The 23,018-nt window shown below is 44.2% G+C and overlaps 2 protein-coding genes across 11 annotated transcripts in view; both read right to left on the bottom strand.

Annotated features, from left to right (window-relative positions):
• Positions 1–24: 24 nt before the first annotated feature.
• Positions 25–1,740, bottom strand: lsm8 (LSM8 homolog, U6 small nuclear RNA associated). Its single transcript, XM_084345210.1, has 4 exons — positions 1,509–1,740; positions 1,207–1,247; positions 640–767; positions 25–433 (listed from the first exon to the last, which is right to left on the bottom strand). The coding sequence occupies exons 1-4, from the start codon at positions 1,537–1,539 to the stop codon at positions 343–345; spliced, it is 291 nt and encodes a 96-aa protein (XP_084201336.1). The 5' UTR covers positions 1,540–1,740; the 3' UTR covers positions 25–342.
• A 1,335-nt stretch (positions 1,741–3,075) lies between these two features.
• The window catches only part of grip1 (glutamate receptor interacting protein 1), a 63,199-nt gene continuing 43,256 nt past the window's right edge, over positions 3,076–23,018 (bottom strand). For 3 of the 10 annotated variants that reach the window (XM_084346248.1, XM_084346245.1, XM_084346249.1), the window contains 24 exons: positions 21,658–21,793; positions 20,841–20,986; positions 20,661–20,744; positions 20,509–20,584; positions 20,273–20,418; positions 20,037–20,184; positions 19,753–19,922; positions 19,308–19,445; positions 19,040–19,189; positions 18,752–18,938; positions 18,332–18,477; positions 17,340–17,420; positions 16,258–16,327; positions 15,155–15,300; positions 14,396–14,540; positions 13,627–13,766; positions 13,276–13,479; positions 12,997–13,150; positions 10,971–11,082; positions 10,651–10,683; positions 9,373–9,483; positions 9,169–9,285; positions 8,932–9,078; positions 3,076–8,808 (listed from right to left, as the gene is read on the bottom strand). In XM_084346248.1, the coding sequence (XP_084202374.1) occupies positions 8,509–8,808; positions 8,932–9,078; positions 9,169–9,285; positions 9,373–9,483; positions 10,651–10,683; positions 10,971–11,082; positions 12,997–13,150; positions 13,276–13,479; positions 13,627–13,766; positions 14,396–14,540; positions 15,155–15,300; positions 16,258–16,327; positions 17,340–17,420; positions 18,332–18,477; positions 18,752–18,938; positions 19,040–19,189; positions 19,308–19,445; positions 19,753–19,922; positions 20,037–20,184; positions 20,273–20,418; positions 20,509–20,584; positions 20,661–20,744; positions 20,841–20,986; positions 21,658–21,793 (3,287 nt within the window). In that variant the 3' untranslated portion in view covers positions 3,076–8,508. The remainder of the gene's footprint in view (positions 8,809–8,931; positions 9,079–9,168; positions 9,286–9,372; positions 9,484–10,650; positions 10,684–10,970; positions 11,083–12,996; positions 13,151–13,275; positions 13,480–13,626; positions 13,767–14,395; positions 14,541–15,154; positions 15,301–16,257; positions 16,328–17,339; positions 17,421–18,331; positions 18,478–18,751; positions 18,939–19,039; positions 19,190–19,307; positions 19,446–19,752; positions 19,923–20,036; positions 20,185–20,272; positions 20,419–20,508; positions 20,585–20,660; positions 20,745–20,840; positions 20,987–21,657; positions 21,794–23,018) is intronic. The other 7 variants (XM_084346252.1, XM_084346250.1, XM_084346253.1 and 4 more) reach the window with 3 other exon arrangements.

Consider the following 23,018-nt stretch of genomic DNA (forward strand, 5'->3'; position numbering starts at 1 on the left):
TCGTCAAGGAAACACACAAAGACGTTTTGTCCAAAAATGAAACTTTATTAAACAATCTCAATCTGACAAAGACTGACTCGAGCATAAAAAAGTTAATCTAACAACTTCTATCCATTCACATCTTTATTTATATAAAAAAAAAAATATTCAAACAGAAAAATGTCACTTCAGGAGTCTGTTAGTGGGAGAAGCTTCTCTGACGCGTCTGGAGACATTTTAAACTTTATTTAACATCAGTCGTTCGATCCAGAGAAACCTGCGTCTGGAAACAGACTCCTGCAACACACAACTGACTCGTGCTGTCATCTGTCGCCGCGGAGACAGAGAGGGAGGGGTCAGAGGTCAGTGGACGACAGAGTTGAGCGGTTCAGCTCTGATGTTTCCTAAATCCAGAGTGGAGTCCGTCTCCTCGTCGATCTCCCCGATCACCGCCCTGAAACACACACACACAAAAAGAAGACAAAATAAACACAATCTGAGTCAACAACATCAGGCGGACATGACGCTCTGCTCCTGAAACGCTCCCAGTGGGACATGAGGTCACGTGGAGGATCAAAACAGCAGCTCTGCAATTAAAGATCTGAACACTTCCTTCACATCCCGACACGATGGACAGGTGAAAGGTCAAAGGTCACTCACACGTTGTCTCCTCTGACGATGTAGAGTCCCAGGACCACCTGCTCCACCCCCTGACTGGAGCTGAACACCCGCTCGTGACTCTCATCCAGGATCAGGTTTATGGTCTGATCGAAGCCCTTCAGTGTGCCCTGAACACACACACACACACACACACACACACACACACACACACACACACACACACACACGGGTTAACAGATGAAGAACATGTAACTTTCCATAAAAATGCCAAATATCAAAAATACTCATCTTGTTTTTTGAGTCACAATTATTCAGCCAATAAACTGATAATTACCTGCCCCATACAGCCGATAAGATAATCAATAATTTCACATGTGTATTTTAAAAAGGAGATCCTAGTGTGCAGTGTGTGCACACCTGAAGGCACAAAGGCTGAGATGCTTCATATTACTGCCTCTATGTCTCAACTGTACTCAGCTAAATTGTTTTAATATACATTTCCATCCCTAGAATGTTTTCTGATGTGTAATTATAAAGCTGATCAATCAATCAATGCATTGACTAATCATGTAACACTCAGGTAGTTAAGGATGAATCTAAACTCACCACAATCATTCTGCCGTCTGAGGTGATGATGGCCACAGTACCTGATCCACAGAGTTAAAGGAAAAACACTTCTGGACAAAACTCTCATTAAATGAACATTATCATCTTTAACAACAATAACTCACCACACTGACAACTCTAACTACACCCCTGCACACTAAACAGAGCAGCTACACCGCTGCATCTCCATTAATAACTAAATAAACATCACTCCTAGCTTGGGCGCTAAGCTAACTAGCGTTTATTCATTCATTCAGACGGGCAGTTAGCGTGTTAGCTAGCTAGCGGCGGCGGCAGGATACGGTTAATGTAGCTCTCCAGGGCGGTGGACATGCTTCCTGCTGGGCTCGGCGGTTATTTATCCAGCAGAGGGGTCGGTTAATGTTTCCAGCGGTTGGCTGGTGATGAAATGGTGCAGAAATGTGACGGAGAAACAGCCGCTAACAGGAGCTAACAGGAGCTAACAGCGACAACACACCGCAGAACAGACAGAACTAATCCAACGCCGAGCAGAGCAGGCACGAGAGGAGAGCGCCGAGCGGGAACGTCACATCCGGTTTGAGTTTAAACGGAAAATAATTTAACTAACATACTATTATAAAATATAATGACCTAAATATGATTCAAATATTACAATTAATGTTGTTTGTATTTTCATTTTCACCATTTTTACTGTGTTACCATCAGACTGCCTGAGCTTCTGACGTTCTGACCATAGATATATATATAAAGGCCTTTATATATATATATCTATGGCTAGCATGCTAATATTTACATATAAAAAATTAATAAAAATTCATAAAAAATATTTAGAGATGTAAAATGTAAAAACAAGAGGCGTATCTCATGCAGCCAGTGTAGTTACATGATCCCAACATGATTTTGAGTCAATTGATCACATGACCTGGAAGCTATTGAGCTAACATGCTAATATTTACATATAAAAATTCATAAATATTCATTAAAAAATCATAAAAAATATTTAGAGATGTAAAATGTAAAAACAAGAGGTGTATCTCATGAAGCCAGTGTAGTTACATGATCCCAACATGATTTTGAGTCAATTGATCACATGACCTGGAAGCTATTGAGCTAGCATAAGACATCTAGCCTTTATATTCTGACCCCAAACCAAACCCACAGTTTTTTAGTTACTTGTAGTTTACTTGAGTATTCCCATGATATGCTGCTCTATACCTGAACTCCACAACACATCAGAGCAAAGTACTGCACTTTCTACACCACCACATATTAGTATAACTTAAATAATTAAATGATGTCATACAGCCTACATTATTCTGAAATGGTCCATTCTGCATAATGAGCATTTTTACTTTAAGTATATTTTGATGCCAACAGACTTTCACTGTACCTGAGTGAACTTTGTTCAACAAAACTAATATGACTAAAACATTGTTCAAATGTCGTTCATGTTGAACAGATTTAAGGAAATGTGTCAGCTGTCGTCTTTGTTTTGATTCAGAGATCCTCAGTGTGGCAGAAAAAAATTCCAGGTGCTCAAGTGGTCCCTTAAAAATAAAAGATGTTTAATAACCACAATGTATTGATATATTAAATATTTATTTTTTAAATGTATTAACCCATATGTCTAAGGCTTTATTTTCCTGGGTGAAATATTTATAGCTTGTCCAATCATTAGCCTGACGCCTGACTTAAGCTAATCACAGATTTAACTGCATACTCCTACTGATAAGTGATTTTGGTAAAAGTATATTTAAATGTATAAAAAAATGAATATTTGAGTTGGTTTTCTTGGATCAAAATTGTCTTGTGTTCCTCGTTATTCTTGATACTGACGTTTAAACTACATTTTAATGTTGATTTTAGAAACAAACAGTGAGTCCAGTCCTCCAGCAGGTCTTCATCTTTATTGTTGCTCAGTAGTCGTCCATACAAAGGGGGGTGGAGGAGAGCAGTGGAGCCCGACAGGACAAACACCAGGAACGTCATGCTACCAAAGTATTAAATTTGTACAAAAATACTTTACAACATCCCTGTTCCTTTAAAGAAAAATACAGTTTGGTTGGTTGGTGAAGCTACATGGAAACTAATCTGACCCACTATTTCAAATGGCAGTGCAATGCATGTGTGTATGTGTGTGTATGTGTGTGTGTGCGTGTGTGTGAGTGTGTGTGTGTGTATGTGTGTGTGGGTGGACATCTTGCTGAGGTGAATCACTAGAGTGCAAATCCCTGCAATGTTACACACTCACACATACACACACACACAAACAAACACACACTCCAACAGTCACACACACACTCACACACTCACACACAGTTAATACATGTGCACAAACACAGTGTGTATGGCTTAAGATCTCGCTCATCAAACCCTCCTGAAGCCACGCCTCTCAGCTCCGTGGCTTTTTCCCATTGGTGGAACAGTTTGTCTTGGCTAAGCGCTAAAATGCTAACAGCGCTAATCACCTGGCAAGGCTCTCTTGTGGTTGTGTAATATTTGCTATATTATGGTGAATGCTACCCATAGGCTAACTGAATACTAGCCATGTTAGCCCTATGCTAGCCGTGTGCTAAATGAAAACTAGTAGCAGCCCCTTGTTATCGGTGAGCTAAACTGAATGTTAGCTCTGTTAACCAGGTCTTACTCCCATGTTAGCCTTGCTGTAGTCTCTGTGCTAACAACATACTAGCCCCGTACTAACACTAAGTTGTGTTAGCCCTGTGTTAACAGTGTGTTAACTAGATATTAGCTGATAACTACGTCTTGGCTGTGTTCCAGGTGTGCTCGACCTTAAGTCGGCTGTGTGCTAACTTCTGTTGCCGATGTTTACCATGTGTTAGCTTTGTTCTTATGTGCACTATCCATATACCAGTTGTGTTAGCCCTATGCTAACAACTAGCTGTGTTAACCAGAGGTTATCTCCACTTTAACTGTATGCTAAACATCTAAAAGCAATGTCTAACAGATGTTAATTCTGTGTTAGCTGTGTGCTAAACAAATACTGGCCATGTTTACCTGGAGTTAGCCCTGTGCTAACTGAATACTAGCTATGTTTACCAGCTGCTAGGGTTGTTCTTGGTGTATGCTGACCACATATTACCTATGTTAGCCAGGTGTTAGCCCTGTGTTAGCTGTGTACTAACCACATATTAGCTATGTTTACCAGATGTTAGCCCTATGTTAGCCTTGTGCTAGGTGTGTGCTGACCATACACTAGCTGCGTTAGCCTGGTGTTGGCTGGTGTTGGCTAGCCATTTGCTAACTATGTATGTTGGCTCGATGTTATCCTTGTGTTAGCTGTGTGCTAACCATATATTCACCAGATGTTTGCGAGGTGGTAACAATAGTTTTTAGTATTAGCCTTGTGCTATATGTGTTTACCTAATGGTAGCCACATGTTAGGCTTATGCTAGCCTTGTGCTCAGTGTCTGCTAGCCACATGCTAACTACAAGCTAGCGCTGTGCTTCAGATTCAAAACATCACAGTTAACAGAGTTTGGGACGGAGTTGAACAGCCAATCACAACTATCCACACAGAAACAGCCAATCACAGCTCTCCAGACCAAAGCACGTGACCGGCTATTGGTTGTTAAACTCATGGAGGGTTTCTACTGGTGGTTGGTGCTGAGGGAGGGTTCTGATTGGCCAGTTTAAATAGTGAGTTCAGGATGAGGTGAGAGCAGGAAGATGTTGACATCGCTCCAAAATACACACAGACACATGCACACGCACACACGCACACACACACACACACACACACACACACAGGTATTTACTGTCACAGGTTTCCTGTTCCATCAGGATTTTTTTCTCGTGTAACATCGTTGTTTTCGTGGTTATGAGGTGAAGGTTTTCGGGGTTGGATGGATTCGATGTGAACAGCGATGGGACTGAACCGTTTTTTAATCTATTTTACATCTTTTCAGGTTCAGTCGCCATGGAAACAAACAAACAAACAAACAGAGAAAACTGACAACAGTCAATCAAAAAACACACCGATCGATTAGCATAATAGATCACTGTTACTGGGGGGGTCAGGGAGGTCGGGGTGGGGGCATGCTTGGCTTCTTCCTGGGAGCTGATTGGTCGGTTTGTGTGTTGAGGAGAACCAATCACAGACAGGCAGGAAAGGGTTTATTTCTCAGATATAGACGCTCTATATCTATGTAGGTTTTTTTTCCTGATTGGTTCCAGCCAATCAGCTGAATCTCTCAGAACTGCCGTCTGTCTCTCATCCTGGCTGCCTATTGGTCAAGGGAAGAAGTGGGAGGGCGGGGCTAAGCCAAGACGAGGAATTGAGGTGGGAGGGGCTTTAACTGGCCTTGTGTTTAACACACACACATAACAAACACACACACAGACACGCACACATACGTACACACAGTGTGGCCAGTCCAATAGGTGTAAACAGTAGAAAAAGATTCTTATTGAACTGCTCAGTGTCATCATCATCATCATCATCATCATCAGCATCATTATTGTCAACATGATTATTATTACTCTTCCAGTGTGCAGCTCGTTGGCACTGAACTGAAGTCTTAACAGTAAACCCTCTGTCTTGTGTCCGTCTCATCAGGGATGCTCCGGTCAGTGTCAGCTGATCGTTGTTGGGAATAACTCTTAAATCATTAACTGTGTAAAAGAAGTGTTTGTAGCCGTCGTGACGTCACCCAGTGGTTTGTGGACTACCATCCTGAAGCCTTGAGTTTGGCATTTTGGCCGTCGCCATCTTGTTCTTTTTTGGAGCCAGAAGTGACCATATATGGATAAAATGGTGGAGCTGTGGGAGGATTTCCTGATTGGATCTGACTTGCCGTGGTGGCAACTTGTCCATAACCTGCTTTATCGTCTATCATACTTTACTTTTACTTTGAAGAAGGCTTGAAACTAGAGATTGAGACCATAAACTGTTTACTGAGGTAATAAATCAAGTGGGAAGTAGGCTCATTTCCTCATAGACTTCTTTTTGCAACCAGTGGAGTCCCCCCTGCTGGCCATTACAAAGAATGCAGGTTTAAGGCACTTCCGCATTGGCTTCACTCCTCAGACTCGACGCTACGTCTACTTCTTTTACACAGTCTGTGTTTAAAATCGACGGATAACTAAAGTCAAAGTCTTTCACACTGTTTTTTGTTGCCAAATCCATCATGGCTGCCTGTTTTCCCAGCTGGTTATCGTTTGAAATTTGTAGATATCGGTGCCACAAACAAAACTTTTTTTTGGCGAATTTAAGTTTGAGATCACCAAGTTGTCACTGAATCTTTTCTAAAGCATCGATCGGCCAATTGAAGGACTTCTTGTACACTCTGACTTTGGGGCTCAAACCTTCAGTCTTGATCTTGGAAACAGAAGCAAAATGTTTTGTTGCTCAAGAGCAGCTAAAATGTAAATGTATATATTTTTTCTCTTTTCAGAGTCAAAAGGATTCAAATTAGGAACTTCATGATTGAAGATGAAGTGACCAGATTATACATTTGACGAGGGTCAGGGTTAAATCCAGTTCTAGCATTTGGTGCTTGATACATTTTCGATACTGTTACAGCCTTTGTGGATCTTAAATGGTGACATGGTTTAGTTAACTTACAGTTACATTATGAGAGGTTAAAGCCTGCTGAACCTTGAGCTTCTTTAGGTTTAAGGTTCATTCCTGTTCGTGCCGTCCGAAGCGTTCGTGGCATTAAACAGGGTCATCTTTTGGTTTGCAGAAGCCGTCAAGATTTACAGTTTTAATCCAACATACATGTAAGAAAACTCCACAAAGGCTCGGTTATACTATCAGTTATTCTTATCTTTTGTGCTACTTGCGCATCTTCTGGTTAGCTCCAAAACTTTCAGAACCGTCAAACGAACGAAACAAATTGGTATTGATCACCCTCCTCGAACAACTGCAGGCGCTGCTGTCGACCTCTGTAAGACTCCTCATGAAGTGTCTGATAGCATGCTACAAGCTAATCATTTTGGATGTGTCAGGTTTTGTAAACGCAGGATTACCAACATCTCCGTATCAAATTGGGGCGCCTGCATCTTGTTGTGGTCTCATGGATCCTTCCTTCTACATCCTCACCCCGACCATGTCTGATCTTAGAAACAGCCATTTCCAGCTGTGTACCTTCACTTCACCATCTTCAGACTTGCACTTAACCATAAACATTTTTCTTCTTATGCCTTAACCCAACCTACTTGAACCCAGAACCCAGGTGGGATCTAAACCCAGAATTCACCATCCAAAGACCCGATGGATTGGAAAGCTCAAACTCCTTCCTTCAGTTCAGACATGGAAGGGTTGAGGTGTTGCCTACAGAACCTAAGACCGGAGAAGCAGCATGATATCCTCATGTTTTGGACCAGTGAGGTAAGACTTTGATATAAATCACAGTGGTGGGCGTCTCATCCAGTCATTAATCAGTACCGGTTTGGACCATCCCAATGACATCAGCCCAAGACAGTCTGATTGGAGCATCCCTAGTCTCCTTGGCAACCTCTCTGTCCATCAGCAGATTCTGGTTTCTGGAGTCCATTCAGTCTTTGTGCTGCTGTGGTTCTTGGCCAGTACAGCCAGAAGCCATGGTTCTGGTTCTAGTAAGACCAGATGCCACAGCTCTGGACTTATATAAGCAGTGGTCATGGCTCTAGTTAAGTACCCAGGAATCTGTGACCACTAAGACTATGGAAAAGAACCATGTCTCAGACCAGTAAGACCACTCTCCGTGGCTCTGGTTTCAGTTGGACCAGTACCCATGGTTCTGTCACCGCTAAGACGAGAACCCACGTGTCTTGGACCAGTAAGACCATTAGCTGTGGCTTCAGTGGGGCTTCAGAGGGGCCATGGTTCTGTAAGCTCTGACTTAAGTGGAATCAGTAGCCATGGTTCTGTCACCACTAAGACCAGAACCAACATGTCTTGAACCAGTAAGACCATTGGCTGTGGCTCTGGTTGCAGTAGAATCAGGAGCCATTAATCTTTGACCAGTTAGACCAGTGGCTCCAGTGGTTGCAGTCGGATCAGTAGTCATAGTTCTGGTTCCAGTGACACCAGTAGGACCAGTATGTAGAAGTGGTTCAGATGAAAAGGTGAGGAGTTGCTCTAGTCCATCAGTGTGCTTTCAGGCTGCTTTAGCAGTTCAAAGGTCAAACTTTAGTGTTCAAGGGTCAAAGTTCATCCAGAGGGTGTGTAGCACCATGGGGGGTCCACTCTGAACCAGTTTGGACGGGTCTAAACCAGTTTAATTCAACTTTGTTATCTTTTTTTCCTCATTGACCTCTCCTGTCCAGTCTGGTGAGAACTGGTTTGATCCAGTTTCGTCCGTTTTTTCTCTGCTATAAAGATTTATTATTCACCTGCTCCACGCCAAACCCCACCCCAAGCCCTGCCATCAGCCCGTCTCCCGGTTGGGTCCACTTGATCGGACCACTTTCCTCTCCCTCCGACGGTCCCAGCTCACTGCTGAGTGGCTGAGAGGTGTAGCTGCTGTTGGTGGTGCAGTCAGTGTGATTGGCCAGCAGGGAGGTGGAGGAGGTGGGGTTTCTGCTGATGACGAGCTCCAGACGGTTTGGAGACTCTGCGATCAGTGGAACGACGAGGCAGCAGTCAAAGTCCCGGGTCCGTACGTGGTTAATCTGGAGGACATGAAACAGAAATGGTTAACGTGGCTGGAGGCCGACATCCTCTTCTGTTAACAGATTTTGGGAGTGTACCCAGCAGGTGTGTTAGTGTCTTCGTGCTGTAGATAGTTTTTGTACCTGTAGTATTCGGTCGTAGGCTTGTAGGCCGCCCAGCTCTGCCGGGCCTCCCGGTCGGATGTTGCTAACGTAGACCCCGCGGTCCAACAAACCGTCAGAAACACTGAAACCAAAATCCTCCAGATCTGAGGCCTTCTCTAGAGTCAGCTACAGACACAGACACACACTCTGTTAGGATCACAACAAGTAGAATAATGTCAGGTCACGTTGAAGTGCCGTGTCGAACGGTCACATCACCTTGTGGAGCTCCACAGGGTTCTGGTTTAGGATCTCATTGACTTCCTGCCTCATCTTCCTCATGGCAAAGGCTCGTCGCTGGGGGTCAGAGGGCAAGGTGTTGGACCGAGCTGTCACCTGAGAAGAGGCACAGGAATAATTCTTCAGAACTCTCCCTGTAAGATATGACACAACAGTCACTTGTCAGAGGGCAGCCAAGGTTACCTGTGGTCTGGAGTTGCTGCGCTCCTGGAAGCTCGCCTGGCGACCCAGTGTGCTTCGCAGGGGGGTGGGGTCATGGTTCAGACTGAGGGTGGAGCCTGACATGATGGTTGCCTGGAGACAGCCAATAAGAAAACATCCAATCACAGACAGCCAATCAAAAGTAGATAGTTGGATCCATCAAGAACATGGTGGTCAAAGGCATCCTGGGAGTCCAACTTCTTAGAGAACAAACAAAACCTAATGCTGTTTAATCACATGATCTACTTCTTACTTCAACTGGCAGGATCTACTGACTGGTTCCAGTGTTGTTTCTAATAGCAGAATCTACTGACATGATCTACTGATGTTTTGTCTTGGAGGATCGTCTAGTCTTTCCATTTACAGAGTGATTGCCTGAATCTACTTCTATGTCAGTGAGAGGATCTACTTCTGTTTATTGACGGGATCTACTTCTGTTTATGGACAGGATCTACTCCTGATTACTGACAGGATCCACTTCTGTTTTATGGACAGGATCCACTTCTGCGTGATTGACAGGATCCACTTCTGTGTTATTGACAGGATCTACTTCTGTGTGATTGACAGGATCTACTTCTGTGTTATTGACAGGATCTACTTCTGTTAACTGACAGGATCTACTTCTGTGTTAATGAAAGGATCTACTTCTGTGCGATTGACAGGATCTACTGCCATTTTTAATGACTTGGTTCTTCTGACAGGATCTACTCCAGTTTTTACTGAAGGATCTACTGATAATTCTACTGGTAGGATCTACTGACCTGATCTTTCTTCTGAGGGGATCAACTAAGAGAATCTTTTGAGGTTTTCTGTACAATAATCTACTCTTGAACCAAGAATCTACTCTCGTTTCTACAGAGATTACCCAAATCTTCTCACATCATTCAACAGATTCCCACTTCTCAGCCAATCAGAATCAAGGACTCATCAGACGCATGCATGACTTCACAGATCTGCTTCATGACTGGCAAAACAAACTACCCATCAGGCCTTGCACAAGCTCTCCCAGCATGCCTTGCTCAAACTGCCATGCCCGGTGCAACATGACTCTGCCACGTGATTGGTCAGAAGCTGGGCGATGTCACTAAAATGTCACAATGACGTCACCATGGTCTGCAGCTTGCTGCTGGGGTGCAGTTAGAGTCACATTCAAAAAACAGCTAACATGTCTGATGTTTGACAACGCTAAGACTCCAGGTACAGAGAGGAGAGAGAGGAGAGGACAGGAGGAGAGTTAGTAGTGGAGAGCAGGGAGGATACCAGAGTGAGGAGGTGCGTCTCCTTCCCAGACTCCTGGAAGAGAAGGAGTCATTTCTCTTTTCAGCTTAATTACTTCATTTGACGGCTGCATTTCCAACAAACATGTAGTTATTTTAGCTTGAGGATGGATGTTACTATGACTAAGGCTGGGAAACAATCTAATGTCAACACTGACCAGTTTTTAAAGGCATAAGATCATATCGTGTTTCCTGTTTAAGTCTTAATGGTCAAAATTAATTAATGATTCCAAGAAAACAGAAATTAAAAACTGAAACTAAATGAGAAACTGAGTTCACAGTAACGTGAACAGTCCTGCTCACCTCCAGCTCTCTGAGGATGCCGCTCTGGCCGCAGGTCTCCAGATCCTCCAGAGCCTGAGACCAGAAGTTCTCCTCCTGGTCTGGTTCCGTCCCATCATGCCCCACAGTGAACCTGAAGGAAAGGTCAAAGGTCAGCCAATCAGAGAGAAGAACATCTTGATGGTTTCACACACACACACACACACACACACACACACAGGAGGATTGGTGACGAACAGGTCATGCTGGTGAGACTTGTGCGAGGACATGTGCAGTGACGACATACACATCCTTCAGGTGTATGTGTCGGTGAGGCGGGGGTCAAAGGTCACCAGGTGAGGGTTTCTGGACAGGACTGTGTGGGGGTTAAAGGTCAAAGGTCATTGTTGTACCTGCTGTCAGTGATTAGACCGCTGGGCAGATTACAGGCTCTGCAGATAGAGACACACTGCTGTTACTGCTGTTAGCTTGATGCTAGCAACTCCTATTGATGTGTATAGGAATGCTAACAAGCTACTCGTGGGGGACATTTGGGCCCTGTTCAGACCTGGTGTTAATATGCTTCCTGAGAGCAGATGTTCATGAACTGATCCAACCATTGAACTAGTCACCACAACATCACCAGACTCCCTTAACAAATCTCCTGATTTTAAGAGTTGTTTCATGAGGAGAAACTTAACAAACTTTGTGAAACTCTGTCTCTGACAGATTCTGAATCATTGTCTCCTTCTTGTAAATTCAGCATTAAATGAAAACAGTAAGTTGTGTGTTTCCTTGTACAAAGTGTCAGTTTGTGGCAGCATGGCTGTACCAGCCTGTCTGCTTCTGTGTCTAAAGTGCTAAAGTCTCACCTGCCAACATTTAGCAGCTGTTTGAACACACTGTTTACACTGATTCCACCATTTACACTCAATTTATGAAAGAAGAAACATTTTTTACTGATGCTAAACATGTCACATTTTACAAACACACTAAACAGTAACCAGTATAGGCTCCTTCAGTTTAGTGAGTTGTTGAGTTGGAGACACTTTATAAACTGTGTGAAACTCTGTCTCTGACTAATTCTTCATTATTTGTTCCTTCTTATAAATTCAGCAAATGTTCTTCATGAACTTCTTTCTTTCTTTCTGTTTTTTCCAGTGATGTACGTGTTTATTTGTATATAGAGCGGGGAACTGAGATCTGGTCACTCAGGACGGATGTTGATACCAGGTCTGAAAAGGCTCTTAGTAGAAGTTTAAAAATCATTATGAGTCGTTATTTCCCAAGAAATCAAATAAATTCATAACAGATATGTTTCGTTATCGACTTTGGTGCTCCTTCTCTTAAAATATAGCGTTATCAGTTTGTTGAGGAAGTGTTATTAGTTAATGTGGCCCCAACAGCAGCGTGCAGTGAAACATGGGATCCATGATTGGACGTATTTCAGGACATTTTTGCTGCTGAACTGGGAGAGAAAACAACACATTAGTGGTCGGCGGCTCCTTTCTTGTAGTGGACGAAGGATTCGGACCCCGGAGTGAAACCTTCACCACGTTTGAGAACAGAACAGAATAGAAACACTCACATAAAGTAAAAGTACCTCAAAAGTGTATTTAAATACAGTCGTAAACCATCTTCACCATGAACTCGATGTCACCTCATTAGAGAAGTTTGATGCTGTATTTTCAAAGAGCACACTTCCAAAAATAACAGACCTGTTTTTATTCCAGGTGTTATATCACACTTCTGGTGATGTAATTTAATTGAGCTGCTTCTCTAAACCTTCTGCTGACATCCAGATTCCTCCTCCACAATCTGATCAATCTGTTTCATAATGCCAGATAACAGTTCTGTCACACGCAGCTGAAAAAGCAGTAATGGTAGTCTTATTTTGAAAGGTTATAATTATATATATTTTTTATATATATTCTCAAATGCATGTATTAAACGATCATAGTTTTCTTTATTCATGTTTTATTCATGTCTTCAGTCGACATTTTAACTGATTTTTGTGAAATTTTAAAATCCCATGTTGATCCTCTCTCTCTCTCTCTCTCTCTCTCACCCTCCGAGTGGTGGGCGGTCCCAGTCGTCGTCACTCAGCCCCAGATCTGACAGCGGATTGGCTCTCTGGCGAGTGGAGGAAGATGATTGGCTGTTGGTTGTCTTGGCGTTGCGCCACTCGTGGAAACTGTACGGAGACGACTGAAATGGTGGAGCTACACACAAACACACACATAAATATATCTTATTACTACAGTCTTAAGACTTGAAGGTAAAGGTCAGAGGTCAGAGGTCAGAAGGTCAGAGGTCAGAGGTCTGAGGTCTGAGGTCGGTCTCCTACCCGGGGTGGTGTAGCTGCTGTCCATGTTGGATCCGTCCCAGGACTCCACCGCGCTGTCGACTGACGGCAGCGTGCTGAATGCTCTCTGGCTCGACAGAGGCGCGACCATGACAACTGGCTCCTCCTCCCCGTCCTGGTGCTCCATGCCAAGCCCCGCCCCCGGCCCCATGCCTGGACCAATCACACAGGACTTCGGGCTCGTCACTAAATACAGTGATACAAGTTTTCTTATCAGTAAAGTTGTTCTGATACTAGTACAGGAAGAGTCTGCGATACTGAATATGTTTGTGTATAAAGTGTGTATAAGTGTGTATAAAGTGTGTATAGGTGTGTATAAGTGTGTGTTCGTACGCTCTCCCTGCTTCTTGATCTTCAGTGTGACCGTCTCTCCGGCTTGTTGCAGCAGACTGATGGCTTCACTCAGAGGTTTCCCCTTCAGGCTGCTGCTGTTGATCGCCAGAATACGATCTCCGACGTGGATCGCTCCGGTCCTACAGGAACCAACAACACACAGACGCACACACAGCGAGGGTCAGGACGTCTCCGGGTCATTAACTCATAACACTGCACATCTTCTTCATACTGAAAACATCTGGACGTTTCTGAAGTCTTAAAACCTGCACTGCTCATTTTTAAACTGATTTCTCGTTTGTAAAAAACAAGTTGGGAACAAACTGATTCTGATTCTTGCAGCAACTCATCACAAAAAATTACACTTGACAATAAAAATTTAAATATTACTAAATCTAAAACAGTTTCTATTTTAATACATCCATAAATCAAAAATACAATTTAATGCAGTTTAAATAAAAAAGCAAAAGTAAATTTCTCTCAGAAATCAGGAAATAAAATCAAATAAACTGAAGAAAATGGTGTTAAAGTGTCATAATAAAATGATTTAGTGTTATTTATTATTAACAGCAGATGGCGTCATTCTCCACTTTATCCCGATCTGAACACACCGGACCCGTTTGACTCATCAGACAGTTTGAGTTGAACTATTTTGATCAGTGGACTGAAGGAAAATAAAGAAATATAAGTATATATATGATTAATGTGTGTGTGTGTGTGTGTGTGTGTGTGTGTGTGTGTGTGTGTGTGTGCGTGCGCGTGTGTGTACCTCTCAGCCAGCCCTCCCTTGCTCAGTGAGGAGATGATGATGGGGTCGAAGGGCTCCTCGGTGCCTGAGATGGTGATTCCCAGCGGGCCTCCGTACCTCTGCAGCTCCACCGTGTAGATGATGCTGCCGGACACTTCCTGTTCATCTGAAACAGTCAATAAAGTTTCATTCAACACCAGGTGACCACCGAACGACTGTGATGACTGAAATCTGAATACTTTTGTTTTTATCTTTCAGTCCTTGATGCAACCTTGTAATTAAAACACAGCCTGATGTTGAAGGGTTAATGAAGGAGAGTAGGAGAGTGTAGTTGATGATTGAGGTTCTGGGGTCCTTGATTTGTTTCTAGATGTCCTTGAAATACATCTACTGGTCTTTAAGGAGCTCCTTGGGATGCCTGATGATGTTCAAGGACCCTCCCTATTACTGAGAGGAAGGTCTGAAGAGTTTGATTCGTCTGAGTGTCTCTTCTGTGAGACGAGATGAAACCGTTCACATCACAGAAGAGGTCCAGTACGTCTGGGAGGAGGTCTTAAGTCTGAGCAGTGACCTCTAGAGGACGCAGCCTTCACTACAGCCCGCAGTATACAAAGATTTAAAGGGTAGCTCCACCAATTTTACACATTAAAGTGTGTTTACAGGGTTGTATAGAGGACTGAAACTGCCCAAAATCAAAAGTAAAGTAAGAAATAAAGGTGATGTCACTCAGTGGCTGAGTTGCATTGTGGGTAATGCAGGCTCCAGGTGTCGACTGTCTACCTGAGTTGTCTTCGTCTTTCCGGATCTTCAGCTTGACGAGCTCCTCGCACTGCTGCAGGATCTGAACTGCTTCCTCCATCGAGCAGTTCTCCACACGGATGTTGTCGATGGCCAGCAGCTTGTCTCCCAACTCCAACGTCCCCGTCCTGAAGACACAAAGACACAAAGACAGAAACGTTATCGAACTGTTTGACCTCAGAGACGAACTGTAACGTTCTCTTACTGTAAAAACACAAACACAGTAAACAGATGTGACCTGCTGATTAACCAACAGAAGCTCTTTAACTCACATTTTCTGCTTCACACTCCAAAACACATGACCTACAAACCACACACACACACACACACACACACACACACACACACACACACACACACACTGGCCCTGGCTGTTAGCCTAATTAACCAACCAACTGCAGACAGCTGACCGAGCTTCAACACAGCTGACACTCTGGTGGAAAGTAACTGAGTACATCAACTCATTTTGAGGTACTTCACTTGAGTGTCTCCAGTTTCTTCCACTCCACCACATTTTGAAGCTCGTCAAGCTGAAGATCCAAAGAGACACCTGGTGCCTACATTACCCACAATGCAACTGAGCCACTGAGTGACATCACTGGAGGCAGTTTATCAGATTACATTCAGCTTCCTCTTTATACTACTTTATCACATATGCAGTAGCAGTGTCTGATTGTAACTAAGTACATTTACTCAAGTACTGTACTGAAGTACATTTTTGAGGTACTTGTACTTGACTTGAGTATTTCCATTTTCTGCTACTTTATTTTTTGTCTCCACTACATTTTGGAGGCAAATATTGTACTTTTTACTTTTATTTGATAATTTTAATTATTAGTTACTTTGCAGATTACATGCTGCGGAGGTGATACAGTACAGAGGCGATTTACAGCGGCTCTGACCCGGACAATGACCAGAAGACACGGCAGAAGCGAGTCAGCTAGCATGCTGACTTCAGTAGACGTCTCTGCAACCAAGTACAGAGACGTCTTTGACAGCAAGTCAACACTGTCGTTTCTTCACACTCTGTTGATAATGTGGTGATTGTGGTGTGTGTGTGTGTGTGTGTGTGTGTGTGTGTGTACCTGTGTGCGACGCTGCCTTTCTTGATGTCAGAGATGATCAGAGGGTCACCTGGTTTCCTGTTGGACGGAGCTGGAGACACAGACAGACGACATCAGAGATGATTTCGCACAGAGAGAGAAAACGTTCAGTAAATAATTAACTTTGTTTACTCCAGTTCTCGGCATAATGATTAAATGTTAAAAAGAAAAATGAAATCAAAGCAGGTGATGTAATATTGAACTGAGAACTGTGTTTCACAGCGTGAGCAGGTCCAGGCTGAATTTATTATGATGAAATAATTTAAAATAAAACTTTGATTTCACAGTTGTGCGCACATGATGTAAGAACAAGTTCAAAATGTAATAATAAAACTATCATTTGCATAATTCAAAATACATAATTTCTGCCATTAAAAAAAGATCCCTGGTTAATAAAACATACTTATATTAAAACATAATAAAAATATTCAAACAGCTCAAAACAGAGCTGAAGAGCTGAAATCAACATATTAAACATCAGGGTTTAACAAACAAGGCCACAAAAAGACCAGAAATTAAATGCATTTTATTAAAAAACAGACAATAAAATATATTTGTAATTGTTGGTGAACAATTGTAGCTAGTGAGCTAACGGCTAACACGCTGTCCAGCAGGGACCATGCTAACACCAGTCAGTCCAACAGCTTCTTTGTGTTTTCTGTTTGCTGACGTTGGACTGATCATCGTCTCAATCAAGAGTTACAGGAGGAGAAGAAGTTCACTTCGTGCTTGTGATAGCTTAGCATTATCCCGAGTAACAATAATGGATTTTGCTCCGTGTGTTTGCTGTTTTGTCTTCAGGTGAAGAGCGTTGGTCTCTTTGTTTTTAGCCTCTGTGAAATGTGACAAGACTCTGCAGCCGTGCTACCGGCTCAGTGAAGCTGATTCAAGCTAGATGCTAACGTGAGATGCTAACAAAATAAAGCATCTTTTAACTGCACATTTTTGCTCTTTTCTTGTGAAATACTACATCAGCACTTTACTAGACTAGATCTTAACGTCACACCCTACAGGTGAGTTCCTATCATTTCTTCTTCTACTCTCACTTTTCTGCGGTCACTTACAGCTGATGGTGATTCCCAGCTCCACTCCGGGTTTCTTTGGGAGCTTCACATGAAACGTTCCTGAACTGGGGATGACCGACTCTGAGACACAAACACAGACAGAGATGGTGAGCAGAAGTTTAAAGTGAAACAAAGGCCGTCACAAAGTTTGAACATTAGATAGTTAACAGCGTATTTTAGGGGAATTCAACTTTATTTGGCGTCTCCGGTGCTAATCAAGTCATGTTCTTCTTCTGAAAACAATGTTTGCCTCCAAAGATTTGTGTTTCCTTGGATAAACACCAGATGCATCTCAATGACTGAATGAATGAGAGTTACAGGACCAGACGGGTGTCCACTTACTTTTGGTCATCTAGCTGTCTGTGTGGAGCTGCAGGCTGTGATTAGCATCAATGATATCTCCTACAGTAACTCATTCACTGTGTCTGTGAGTCATTAATGACAACATATTGTGTTGCTCTGGCGTAGGAGGTTATTTATACCAGCCGGAGGATGAAACACTGACAAAGAGTCTGACAGATTACAGTGAGACACCACAGAAGAAGAATGAAACGCAAACAATGAGCCAAACCAGGACAACAGACGCCAGACGGCTGGTTTGGCTCACAGCAGCAGACAAAATATATTGTTGGCGACCGATTTATCAAACTGAAAACGAGACTCAACTTAATTAATGACTTTGGATGAAAACGAAACAATAATAAGAAGAAAGTCTGACAAAAGGACACGTGACCTCTGTTTTAATTAATTTGTATTGAATCGGCTGCATAGATGTGAGGAACCATACAGCTCCTGATCGCGTCCTCTCAGCTGTTTGACCAATCAGCAGCTTGTATTTGTAACGCAGTAATGTTAGCAGTCATTCCTGATTCTTAGAAGATCCAAACGAACAGATTTATGGAGTAAGTGAACCGAATATTAACACATTAACTCTGTGTGTGTGTGTGTGTGTGTGTGTGTGTGTGTGTGTGTGTGTGTGTGTGTGTGTGTACCGGCCACGTCGAACTCGATCTCCAGTGTGAGCTGAGCAGTGATGGACGAGTCTCTGAGCAGCTGATTGGTTTCCTCCAGAGTCGAGTCTTCAGTAGGAACTCCATTTATGGACAAAATCCTGTCGCCGATCTGCAGGATACCACACCTACACACACGCACACACACACACACGCACGGACGACAGAGGTCAGGCTTTCTTAAAATAACGTCATTTCTGCTTTAATTTATTATTTCAACCTAAAAAACTGTCAAATATCTTTTAATTTTTCGTGGACTTCTGTTAAAATGTATATTTATATGTTAAATTGTCTTTAAAGCCCTTCAAGCTGCATTTTATGTGTATAAACAAAACAAAATATAAAAATATACAGTAAACAAAGTGCATCATCATCAGTAACAGTGTTATCGTGTGTCACTACCTCTCAGCCGGGCTGTCGGGGTCGATGTAAGCTATGAGCGGCGGCGAGGAGAGCGTTTCCGTAGCGAAGACTCCGCCCTGCAGCTGCAGGCCGAACCCCATGATGCCGTCGCCTAGCAACGCCACCTCTGTGGTTTCCGTGTGAACGACCTGACCGGCGAGACCGACGGTGCTGGACGCAAGAGACACTGATGGAGAAGAAGAAGAAGAAGAAGAGAGACGGTTTAAAGGAAACTGAGGTGTTGCTTTCTTCCAGTCAGTGTTTCTATGTCTTCGTGTTTGGACTCACAGGAACTCTTGAAGTCCTTCTTCTTGGCCTTCCTCCTCATCAGCGTGCCCCGGGGACTCGTGGGATACATGTTCCTGGGCAGGGTGCTCATGTTGAGGGACGAGAGACTATAGGCCGACATGGAGCCGGGAGAGAACGAGTGGCTGAGAGCTGAGGAGAGAGAGAGAGAGAGAGAGAGAGAGGCAGGTGATGCTGAGCAGAGGTCTCTCTCTCAAAACTAAACACACTGCAGGGCGAGAGAGGGAGAGAGAGAGAGAGGAGGACGTACGAGGGTTGTTTGTATGGCGGTTGTGCGATCTGGCAGCTGATTGGTCGGGGTGGTACGTGTTGTAGTGGTAGGGGGGGAGGATGGGGGCGGAGCCGCCGGTTTCCCAGGGGAGGGGGCGGGGACTACGCTGCACCTTGACTGTACGCACGCACACACACACACACACACACACACACGCGCGCACACACACACACACACACACACACACAGAGGAGGGTGTCCAGGTTAAGACAGGAGGAAAGGTCAGAGGTCAGAGGTCAGGAGGCTGCTTTATAAAAGATTACATCTTATTCATGTAATCTTTTATGTGTGTTCTTTATTTTAAAATCATTTGTTGTACTGTTGAAACGTTGGCGCACGGTGTGTGTCATCATACAGGAAACCATGCTGTGGTGCGTTCAGGTCCAGTCCAACCTGATGTGCGTGCGCGTGTGTGTGTTTATACCGTGCTGTGGTGCGTTCAGGGCCGGTCGGGCCTGGTGCTGTGGCAGGATCTCCATGCGGACGGTCTGACAGGAGGCGGAGAGAAGCTGAGTGGCTTCAGCCAGAGAACAAAACTCCATCGACTTCCCGTCAACTGACAGGATGTGATCTCCTGCATGGAGAGCACCACACCTACACACACACACACACACACACACGCACACACACACACACACACACAATCAGTTCCACACCGACAGGTTAACAGACTTTATGGTTATGGGTCGGAGGTCAGAGGTCAGGTACCTGTCTGCTATGCTGGCTGGTTTGACCTTGTCGATGATGATGACCTGCTTGCTGCAGAACATGGAGGTGGACAGAGCCACGCCCAGACTGGAGCCTGTCGCCTTGGCAACCTCCACCAGCAGCGGCCCTGACGCCGTGGCAACAGAATCTGAGAGAGGGCATCAAAGTTTGTGTTTCAGTCGGTAGTGACGCAGCTTAAACTCCAGTACCGACATTAAAGAGAGCGCTGAACTGACCCATGACCGAGACGTCGTACTCGATCAGCAGCGTGGCTTCCTGCCCGCACTGCTTCAGGATGCTCATGGCCTCTGACAGGGTGCTGCCATGGAGACGAATCCCGTCGATACTCAGCAACCGATCGCCCGGCTTGACGGTTCCCTCTCTGAAGTGAGAGAGACAGAGAGGGGACAGTTTCTACAGAGGCCCTCGAGGGACAGAAACCCTTCAGACAGACAGGGCAGAGGTCACTCACCTGTCAGCCGGACCGCCCGGCCTGATGGTTGTTATGACGATGGGGCGAGACTTGTTCCTGTCTTCATGAGTCCCACCTGCAGACACACAGTCACGTCAGGTATCTATATTTAACACACACACACACACACACACACACTGAGCTCCTCTCACCTCTGATGACGAAGCCGAAGCTGTTTCCTTCTTTGTGCAGCGTGACTTCTACGTTCTTGAACATGACCCCTGACCCCTGCACCGCTGCAACACAGCAGAACACCAACACGTCAGCGCGACCTCTGACCTCCACCAACACACTGAAGACACTCTCACATTACCTCTGCGGTCAGTACTTACAGACGGGCGGCAGCTCGTACTCGACCTCCAGCACGACTCGCTCACCGACGTTCTTCAGCAGACTGATGATCTCATCGTGTCTGAACTTGGCCAGGTTGATGCCGTTCACGGCCCGGATGTAGTCGCCAACGTTCAGCTGGTCGCTCCTGCAAGAAACGGTCAAAACATCAGGTCAATTTTTAATAAAAAACAAAAACATCAGCTTTTACTTCAATTTAATTAAGTAAACTTTGTTATAGTGAAGCAGGCGGTCGTGACCTCGACACAGGGTGGAGTTTGTGCACCCACTTCAGACGGCGTGCACGCTGACACTTTTAGATTTAGGATCTCGGGGGTTCTGCAGACATGTTTTTTTTGTTGTTGTTGTTTATTCTGTTTTAAATCATCTCCAGCTGCTTCAGGTGTTTAGCAGAATGCTGCAACTCTGTTTTACTGTGAAGCTCCAGAAATGTTCTGTGGACTACGAGACTTCACCTGACTTTATATCATCAGGAGATGATGACTGAGCCTGACTTTATGTCATCAGGAGGAGATGATGACTGAGCCTGACTTTATATCATCAGGAGGAGATGATGGCTGAGCCTGACTTTATATTATCAGGAGGAGATGATGGCTGGATTTAGATTTTTTGGTGAACTGTTCCTTTAATTTTGTCGCTAAGCGGCTGAAAGTCACAATAACTGTCCGTTCAGAAGTTTAAAACACATTGAACATGACTTTAAATTGAAGAGACGGAGCAGATTAGAGCAGATTAGAGCAGATCAGAACATAATAAACTGAAGGATTATAATAGAGCTCAGGTAGAGGGATGTGTTACCTGGCAGCGATGCCTCCCTGTCGCAGGTTTGAAACCCGGGGCTTCCCATCTTTGTCGATGCCTCCTGAAACCGTCAGTCCGAGCGTTGTGCCCTCCTTCTTCATCAGCTCCACCACCGAGCAGCCTCGAAACTCATCTACGTGGCACACAACAACAACAACAGGTGATCGGCCCGATGCTCCTTCTCCCCCATAAAATGATTTCACTGCACGTCCAGCCTCTTTTATCTCCTCCAGGTTTATTTCTCTGCGCTGTGACTCCAGAGTCCTCTGCCCTAACTCCCTCACAGCACAGAGAAATAAAATAATAATCTGGAAGAGGAGAGAAGTGAAGTCATCGTCTATTCTGTCGCCCATCTATATTTCATCAAAGGCCTGAAATATTTAACACCAGGAGAGTAGGAACGGGAGGGAGAGAGATATTTCAGAGCAGACCTGCTACAGTGTGATGTGAGCGGTCCTCAGGTGATAAAACAGAAAGCAGGATTTCATTAAAGTGTTGTATTTTAATATTAATCAGGCACGACTTCACCCTCTTTCATCCGGGCAGGATTAAGACATCTGATCTTTGGCAGTGACCATCATTGTCTTCTTCTCCTTCCTCCTCCAAAGAGGCTTTACAAAGAGCGTCAGTGTCCTTTTTTTAAACATCGGCTCCGACTCGAACCCCGAAAAATCTTCTATTCTGATCAAATGTTAGAAGAACCAGTTTCCTGCTGCGGCGGGAGAAACTTTCGGAAACGTTACTTCACAAGAAAGTGTTAACTTCAGACGGTAACGCTGAATTACAGCAAAGCTTCTCTCAGAGGGAAAGAGTTTGTTAGAGCTGCAGATTTCACTATAAATCTGAAACAGCGTCTCCTCAGACTGAATAATCACTGCAGCAGAACATCCAGTCCGTCAGCAAGTTTTAATCCTGCTGCCAGGACGGCTGCTCGTTTAGCTTTTGTTGACGTGGTTTGAAACATCAACGGCGGCTTTCTGAAGTTTTACCAGTTTCTGTAAGTCGCTCTGTGCGACCAACAAGTCAAATGACTGGTTCCTGAAACTGGTTCTGAAGCTCAACCAGTTCCCCCCACCTGTTCAGAAGCTGTACCAGTTGCTCTAATGGGTTGTAAAGATCAGATCTACCAGTTTCCTCCAGTGAATTTAACGCTCCATCAACTGGATTTGAAGTTTCACCCATTCATCAAGTGGTTTTGAAGCTCAACCAGCCCAACCAACTTGTTCTGGACCTCCACCAGTTCCTCTAAATGGGTCTGAACATCTACAAAAGCTGGTCCTCTACACCTGACCAGTTACTTTGACTGGTTTCAAGCCTCTACCAGTTTCCCATAGTGGTTGTGAACTCCACTGGTTCTG

Source organism: Pagrus pagrus, assembly GCF_965226575.1.
Source record: "Pagrus pagrus genome assembly, chromosome: 23".
NCBI lineage: Eukaryota > Metazoa > Chordata > Actinopteri > Spariformes > Sparidae > Pagrus > Pagrus pagrus.

Coding starts and splice junctions, on each gene's coding strand:
- lsm8 (XM_084345210.1), bottom strand. CDS start 1,539: ATGTCCACCGCCCTGGAGAGCTACATTAACC. Junction 1,248..1,508: donor CCTGGAGAGCTACATTAACC/GTATCCTGCCGC, acceptor TCTGTGGATCAG/GTACTGTGGCCATCATCACC. Junction 768..1,206: donor CAGACGGCAGAATGATTGTG/GTGAGTTTAGAT, acceptor GTGTGTGTTCAG/GGCACACTGAAGGGCTTCGA.